The 8,963-nt window shown below is 47.4% G+C and overlaps 1 protein-coding gene across 1 annotated transcript; it reads right to left on the bottom strand.

Annotated features, from left to right (window-relative positions):
- Positions 1 to 1,131: 1,131 nt before the first annotated feature.
- On the bottom strand, positions 1,132 to 8,246 carry Clec19a (C-type lectin domain containing 19A). The gene is given in 7 exon segments (XM_057778740.1): positions 1,132 to 1,211; positions 2,063 to 2,155; positions 2,158 to 2,191; positions 4,527 to 4,597; positions 4,600 to 4,619; positions 6,923 to 7,130; positions 8,210 to 8,246. Coding segments are annotated over 7 exon segments (543 nt in total).
- Between the last annotated feature and the right edge of the window lie 717 nt (positions 8,247 to 8,963).

Genomic DNA, 8,963 nt, shown 5'->3' with positions numbered 1-8,963 from the left:
TGAACCTGAAATATCTGCTGTATGATTCTTTATGGGAAAATGTAGTAGGAAGGAGGGAGCGGGCCATGTCCCACCGCCCTGGCTAGCTTAGCCTCCGAAATAACCACACCAAAATTGTATTAATTAAATTACTGCCTGGCCCGTTAGTTCTAACTTCTTATTGGCTAACTCTTGCATATTTGTTTAATCCATCTCCATTAATGTGTATCACCACTTGACTGTGGCTTACCAGCATGAGTCTAACCAGTGTCTGTCTCAGGCAGGAGAAACATGGCGTCTGCCACACTTCTCTTTTTCCCAGCATTCTGTTCTGTCTACTCCACCCACCTAAGGACTGCCCTATCAAAAGGCCAAGGCAGTTTCTTTATTCAACCAATGAAAGCAACACAAATACAGAAGGACCTCCTACACCAGAAAAAGTTTGCTGGCTCTGGGACAAGAAATTGCTTCTTTGAATGCCCTTTTGTGTGTTGGACGCAGCCCACTCTTCTGGCAAGGAAATATGGGAATAAAACCCCATTCTTGGCATTAATAACATTAGTAACAGAAGCTCTCATACACTGAAGTCCTTCAACACATCAGGCCCATTGAGGTCCACATTCCTTAAATGTTTATATTTCTTTCCCACCCACTGAACAGACCAAGGTTCTCACAAGAGAGAGGTTGTGTATTAAGGGGTGCCATTTAGAACTGAATCCAGTTTTTCTGCTTCCATGGACACTTTACAATCAAGCCTGCTCTTCTAAGCAGAACCAAAGCTCACACCCTCTGGCCAACAGTTTATCTTCATTATCCAGAGCCCCTCAGAGGGTCTCAGCTCCCACTCCGTTCTGCCTCAGTGATGCACATCACATCAGGGCTAACCAGTCAACCTGTGTCAAAGTGATCCCGTCAATCATGAACTGAAGACCTGACCAGGATGGGGACATTCAGTTCAACCCAGAATACTGGAACCTGTGTGAGCTGGTCTGCTGTCTCTTGACCACTGAACAATTAAGGCCAGCTTGTTGAGAATCTCCACTTGGAGGGCTTCCCTTTGATGTACATTTACATTTACTTAGCGTGAGCTCTGTTCTAGATACCACTGCAAGACACCTTGGTGCTGAGTTCATACCGGGCAACAGGAAGGCATTAGTGAATGCTCAGAGATGGGATCTTGCAGACAAAGGGGAACCGCCTGTGGCAGGCGTTACCATTCCAGGACCTCAGTGCTGTGAACAGAAGAAGCAGAGTCTGGGTGAAGATCCAGCTACTGCAGTAAAAGTCACCATGTCACTGCTCTGGAGTAAAAGTCCTCTCCAGCTAGCCTCACTTGCTGATGCTTTCGGAGACAGTTATCTGATCTTCATTTCCCTTAAAGTTGGGTTGATCTGCCCCTGGTCTGGGGAGGGTAAACTTCACCTAGAGACTACATGAGCTCCGCTTGTTGGGCTGCTGCAAGATGGCCCATTTCCCGGGAGAGGAAACAGACTCTCAGAGAGAGTGAATTACTTCCTGCAAGATCATAGCTACATTAAGTAATGGGGCTGGAATTCAAACCCAGGTGTGTGCTCTTCAGTGCCCATGCCTCCATGATTCTCCAGATACAACTGTGTTCTATCATTCACAAGTGCCAGCCTGGTCTCGAGGCACTTTGGTGCCCCTTGAGCTGACCCAGGAGACTAATTCTCAGTGCAGAAAATTTTTCTTAAAAAGGAATATAGGCTGTACTGTGCACATCAAAGAACTTAATGAAATCCTTGCTACACACTCTAATTCTCTAACGCCTTTTCATCCATTTAGAGCCGGAATGTGGGCGAACCATTACAGATCACTTCAAACACTCCTCCCCATTCCCTAGAGATGCTAGCTGCTCTCCAAGGTGCTGAAAAGGACAGCCTCTTAATCCTCATTATGCCAGTCCTATCCCAGGTGTCTCTCCATGCTACCTGATGCCTCCGCATGCCTCATGGTGACTCCATTCTTCACTGGAGCCCCCATTCTTCAGGGGGTGCAGTGATTCCCCATCCCCCATTGTGTCTTTCCAGCAGCTCTGTGAGAGTCCAAGTCCCAGGGTACCCACCACTACTGGGTGGGTACCACATCTGCACACAGTCTTCTTCTGGGTCTGTATGGATGCCATCACCAGACTGACTCCTGTCCCAGTAACTGAGCCATGAGGAGAACCATCCATCCATTCAAATTATCCTTCCTGGGGTCCATTCACAGCAAGAAGGTGGAGAGGAAGACCAAATGTTGGGTCAGCTCCAGTGTAGGGACAGTGTTATAGTACTTCATGCCTGCCACCTTGCATCATAGTAATTACTTGTAATGTGTACTCTTGTGAAGTATGCCTATACACTGTGTGAATATATGTCATTGTGATTGGTTAAATAAAGAAGATGACTGGCCAATAGCCGAACAGGATAAAGTTAGGCAGGAGAGCCAAACAGAGGATGCTGGGAAGGAGAAGGGTGGAGTCTGGAGTCCCAAGCAGATTCAGAGAGAAGCAAAATGGACATGCTGTACTGAAAAAGGGTAGCAAGCCACATGGTAAAACATAGATAAGAAATATGGGTTAATTTAAATATAAGAGCTAGTAACAAGGCTGAGCTATTGGCTGATCATTTGTAATTAATAGTAAGTCTCCATGTCAGTTATCTGAGAACTGGTGGATGGGAAAGAAACAACTGTCTACATGCTGTGGCTGGCAGCACTGCTCTTCCCAGATGCCTTTGGTCCTTACCATGTGAACTTGACTCCCTTTGTCCTCACTGCCCTGCACTGCAGGCAACATCATCTTCAGAAAACTGGCCCAGATCCATTAGTGTTGGCACTCAAACTCAGGTGGTCCTGACTCCAGTCCCCAGCCTAAGCACTGTCCTTTCTCAGCTGCTGAGACTTACTCTTCCCCACCTCCTTTTGTGCAAATGCCTGTGTTTTTCTCTCCTGGTCTGGAACTACACTGTCCAATCACAAGAGAAGTCCCGCTGGCAGTCTGATTGGTGCTGTAGTGAGCGTGCAGACCAACTGCGGGAAGAGTGACATTGGCAGGGGTGGGAGCAGGAGTCAAGCCTCCTCTTGTCATTTATTCTGGTATTTAGAGCAGTACCTCTCGAAGCACAGATGATTCCGAAGTCCTTTCTACACAGTGGAATACCAGGTGGAGCGCAGGGTTTCCTCTCTCTCCACCTTCCTTGCTCTGTGACCTGGGCACATTATTTAACCTTTCTGAGCCTCGGTTTCCCATCAGTACAGCAGAGTGAATACCCCAGAGAGGTTTGAGGATTGAGTGACTTTCAAAGTATGTGAATGGCAACATGGAGCCTGGTGTACAGTGCCTGGCCCCGAAAAGAAAATAAAGCCCTTTCTCTGTCTTGTTTGTTAGGGTTATTAAGTCTTATAATACACATTCTTTCCCCTTTCTTATTTTTCTTTTCTCCTCTTTTATTTTCCTTCCTTCCTTCCTTCCTTCCTTCCTTCCTTCCTTCCTTCCTTCCTTCTCCTGAGACAGGTTCTCTATGTAACCTTGGTTGTCCTGGAATCCACTCTGTAGACCAGGCTGATCTTACAGAGATCTGCCTCTATGAGGCCATAGAGATGTGTCTGCCTCTGCCTTCTAAGGACTGGGACTACATGTGTATGCCACTACCACCCAGCCTATAATACATATTCTTTAAATTATTATTTTATGTAGATCTAACCTAATTTTATTTATTTTTGTTGATTAGGATGATTTTAATAAAAAAAACTCTCAAGTCTCTGGGAAATACTCTAAAACACAGTTAAAACTGAGCAAGAGTATTAGCTGTACACTTTAGCTGGCGCACAGTGGTCACTTCAGCAGAAATTTCCACATGATTCCACACCCCTCCCCCTTTAGGAGTTCTTTCTAACAGGAGGACCTGGGTCAGAGGTAAGGAATTGGCATGGCGGCTAGTCTAGTCTTCACACTGCTACTTTAAGTGGCAATAGTCATTGTACCACAGGTTCGTTTGGTCATTAGTTTTATGGTGCTGGGGTTGGAGCCCAGAGCCTCTGTGTGCTCTGTCACTGTATCTCAAGTCTGTACTACACGGTCTTCCTAGATTTTTTATTTGTTTGTTTGAGGTTCTGGTAGGGCTGAGACAAGAAGCCTGAGCTCAGAGCTCACGGTAAGGAACGAGCCAGGCAACCAAAAGGCATTTCATCTCCAAAGAAACAGTAGAGTGATCTACTGTGTGCTGAGCCCTGGTTCCAGTGATGCTGAAGGGGGAAAAAAAAGACCCTTGTATATCTAACCACGTTTTTGTTTTGGAAAATCCAAGTCAAAACAAAGGCTTTTTCTGATCATTCTATACGTCCCGGTCACACCCACTTCCACGGCCTCATACCCACCTCCAGGGCTAACTGAGGTAGGTCAGTGTCATACTCACTTCCAGGACTAACTGGGACAGGTTTGCGTCTATGTGCTGGGTGCATAACTGTGACTGTCATTATTAAATCAAAGTGGAGGCTTGGTGGGAGTTTTCCCACGGGATCTGATAGCTGTGGCTTCCTCGCCTCACCTGCCTGTGGTCATGAAGGCCCATCCAGATGTTGGCTGGGATGTCAGGAACACAGCTGTTCACCAGGTCATCACAAAGACATCCTCCTTCCAGCTGTGGATGTAGGAAGCACAGCAGCAGTCAGCACTGCTCCTTCCACAGGATGAAGTCTAAAGCAAGCTTGGTAATGTTTCTGGACTACGTAAAAAGAGCACAGGATGCTTTCCTCTTCTGTTCTCTTAAGATTTCAGTTAATTAACTAACGTGTGTGTGTGTGCGCATGCGCACACACACACACGCCTGAGGGTGTGCACATATGTGTATATGGTTGTGCACACCTGTGTATATGTGCGGTAACCAGAGAGTCTTCCTCTACCACTCTCTGAATGATATTCCTTTGAAACAGTCTATCCATGAACTTCTTGGCTAGAAGCCGCAAGGCCCGGTGATCATTCTGTCTGACTATCCTTGAAACTGGGGCTATAGACATTTGCTAGGGCACCTGGAATGTTATGTAGATGCTGGGATCTGAACTCTAGTCTTCCCAGTTGTGAAGTGAGTGCCCTTAGCAACCGAGCCATCTCTCTAGTTCCTCCACCATTCTTAATTAAGTCAACCCTACATGGTCATCCACACCAGCTCAGAGAAAGACTCAGCACAACACTTACTACCACTTCAATCAAAAACACTTTTCTCTCTCTCTCTCTCTCTCTCTCTCTCTCTCTCTCTCTCTCTCTCTCTCCTTTTCTTGAAAATTCAGCTCTAGGCTTGAACTCGCTTAGTCCACTCAGTGTCTTTTTGGAGGAGTCCTAGCCTTGATTTCAAAAGTTCATCAACAAAGGAACCAGTGAGGGACCCTCGTGTTTGCTCTTTGTCTAAAAACAGTGAAGAAATAGAAATGAAAGGGCAGGCAGATGGGTGAGTGGAGGGAAGGAAGTAGGGAGGGATAAATGGGTGGATAAAAGATGGGTGATGAATGGATAGAAAGATAGAGAGATATAGGGAAGGAAGGCTGAGCAGATGGACACAGGGCTACAAGACATTTATGCTAGGACTATGCTTCATGTTACCAGCCATGAATTCATTTCATCCTCATAGCAAACTGGAACTGGAGTGGACATGACTGGCTGTCAGCCCCAAAGCCATTCCCACAAGATGATTGCATCTCACTACTGTAAATATTATAGCCTAGAAAGTCATATTCTTTCCCCAGTTCTCTTTGAAGCTACCATTGCCAAAGGACCCAGTTCAAACACCTAGTTGAAAGGCACGGCTTCCAGGGAGTATCTTGGAAGCATCTTTCCCCTAGTAGAAGGAAAAAGATGAGCCGGGCGGTGGTGGCGCACGCCTTTAATCCCAGCACTTGGGAGGCAGAGGCAGGCGGATCTCTGTGAGTTCGAGGCTAGCCTGGTCTACAAGAGCTAGTTCCAGGACAGGAACCAAAAGCTACGGAGAAACCCTGTCTTGAAAAATCCAAAAAAAAAAAGAAGAAGGAAGAAGATGTGTGGAGAAGGCTCTGGCCTCGCTCTGCCCTTCCTGTTGAGGAATTTTTTGAGGAACATGAAGGTAACTGCTCACCCAAAGAGTGGTTCACCTATTGCCTTGATATCAGCGAGCCCCGAAGAAGCCATCAAACAAAGTCAGGAGCTCAGAGAAAGGGTATGAAGGCAAGCAGACCAATGACAGCACAGGTCACACAGATGTCCACACGACCAGATGAACTTCAGTGCACCAGGGAAGTCATAGTGCACCGGTCCTGGACCGGAGGTCTATCCACTTCCATGAGCATGCTCCAAAAGTCCGCCATTTTGTGGGGGTGTCCACTATGGCGGATATCTCACCCTGAGTGGAGGTCAGAGGAGGAGGTCGTGCCTTCCACTTTGTTGAGGAAAGATCTCTCTTGTTTCTGCTTTGTTGATATCTCCAGAGAACCAACCTGCAAGCTTCCAGGCAGTTCTGTCTCTACCTACCACCTCACACAAGGAGTGCTGGATAGGGACATGTGTCAGATGCAAATGTATCTGTCGCCCCACCCCTCTGCCCCCGCCCAGGTTCTGAGGCTCAGCTAGCCAGGCTTGTATCACCCGCTTTTCCCTACCATGCCATCTTCCTGACCCACCCATTCCCGTTCCACACATGTTTATCAGGCCAGCTGTTTCACCGGATCAAGAGCGCCGATGCCCTGCAGTGCATGGCACAAACCTGGCGACTATAAAGATGATTCTCCCAGCATGCTCTTTGCTCCCACTGCTGAGTTATTTCCCCTCCATTTCACCCAGATAACTTCAATGACAACTTGTGCTGGGTAAAATGGAACTTCCGTGACCTGAACCAGAAGCCAGTTGGAGACATCAGACTCCAGTCCTTTTCCCAAGGGGCACTTGGCTAAGCCACAGAGGCCCGGGCAGTCCACTCACTCGTGAATGGAGTCCAGCTTGGCAGATTTCCTGCCAACAGTGAACTGAGAGCTGTGCAGGTCGGCTTCGGCCCAGGTCATGTTGATGGGGAAGAATCTGTAGCAATGACCTTTGAACCCTCTCCAGAACAGGAGCCTCAGCAGGGGCATCTGGGGCACCTCTGAGAGGGTTGGGGAGAGAAAGAGGAGTGGGAGGAAGATTGGTGGTGCTCATGTTGTCTCTGTGACTTATTACATATTTTTTAAAAGTAAAACACATCCATTATGATTAACACAGTTCTGCATCTGAAGTCTAAAAATACATGTACACCCCAGGGCTACATAAAAAAAGACCCTGTATCAATCAACAAACAAACAAACCAAAAAAGAGTTATTTTTAAATATTTATGCATCATGTATGTGTGTATGCTGGGTTTGTGCAGGCGCCACGTTGTGACAGGGTCTACTGAGCCCAATGGGGGCGCTAGCTCCCTTGCTGCTGTAGTTACAGGTGGCTGTGAACCACCAAGTGGGGGCTGGGTCAGAACCTGGGTTTTCTCTTAAGTGCTGAGCCGCTTCTGCAAGCCCCTATTAAGATTGTTTTAACTAGCTCATGAATAGCCCCTTTGTAGCCCTCCTAGAGTTTAATAACTGCCTTATTTTTGGATAATTAGATTTCTTCCTCCCTTCATTCCTTTGTTTCTTCCTTCCTCCCTCCCTGCCTCTCCTCTCTCCCCCTTCCTTCTTTCCTTTCTTCCTTCGTTTGTTCGTTACCTCCCTCCTTCCCTTCCTCCCTCCCTCCCTCCCTCCCTTCCTTCCTCTCTCCCTCCTTCCCTCCCTCCCTCCCTCCCTTCCTCTCTCCCTCCTTCCCTCCCTCCCTCCCTCCCTCCCTCCCTTCCTCCCTCCCTCCCTTCCTCTCTCCGTCCTTCCCTTCCTCCCTTCTTCCTTCCTCTCTCCCTCCCTTCCTTTCTAGATAAAAAGCTACTAGTAATAACTGAGACAACAGTTTCATGCCAAAAGCTTTGTCGGTGACAGTTTCATGTCTCAAACCTTGTCGGTGTTTCTGATGGTTTTCCAGGGAGAGACTTGGATGGCTTTGATACAATTTCTTTCTTTTTTTTTTCTTTTTTTAAATTAGGATTTGTTTATTTCATGTATATGGTGAGTTATCTGCATGTACACATCTATGCCAGAAGAGGGCACCAGATTTCATTATAGATGACTGTGAGCCACCATGTGGGTGCTGGGAATTGAACTCAGGACCTCTGGAAGAACAGCCAGAGCCATCTCTCCAGCTTCGCTTTGATACAATTTCCCCTCTCGCTGCCATGGCTGAGGGCACCCATTTCACTTGCTCGTCCTGACTGCCATCATTTCCTGGGGAATCTTTGCAAATTTTATAAGCAAGAAATGGTGCCTTGTTTTCAATTTGCAATTCCAGGCTAGCTGGCAAGTGCGTGCATTTACTGATAAGCTAGAAGCAAGACTTGTATCTTTTGCCCTCCACACTGCTGGGGTTAGGATCGGTTGTTAATTGTGAAAAGCAACACTGAAAACAACAGCAAGGTCGTGGTGTTTGAGATGATAAATTTCTCTCAAGTCTTGGCTCCTCTTCAAATTTCTCGGGGGTGTTGTTCTTGGACACAGAAGTCGGTTGTTGGGAGAGGCAGACAATTGAGAACCTTCCATCCACTAGGTTGGGAGACCCATGCAGTGAGCAGTGGTCGTTGGTCACCTATGTTCTGGTCAGTAAGCAGTGGCCCTTGGACACCTATGTACTGGTCAGTGAGCAGTGGTCCCTGGTCACCTACGTACTGGTCAGTGAGCAGTGGTCCTTGGTCACCTACATGCTGATCAGTGAGCTGAGGTCCCTGGACATCTGCATACTGATCAGTGAACAGTGGTCCCTGGTCACCTACGTGCTGGTCAGTGAGCAGAGGTCCCTGGACATGCACAAGCTGGTCAATGAGCAGTGGTCCCCAGACACCTGTGTACTGGTCAGTGAGCAGCGGTCCCTGGACACCTACGTACTGGTCAGCTTTGTGTTTGACCTGCCATGAATG

This window comes from Chionomys nivalis, chromosome 8, assembly GCF_950005125.1.
Source record: "Chionomys nivalis chromosome 8, mChiNiv1.1, whole genome shotgun sequence".
NCBI lineage: Eukaryota > Metazoa > Chordata > Mammalia > Rodentia > Cricetidae > Chionomys > Chionomys nivalis.
Note: the sequence above shows the minus strand (reverse complement) of the source record. Positions and strands in the feature narration are given on the sequence as shown.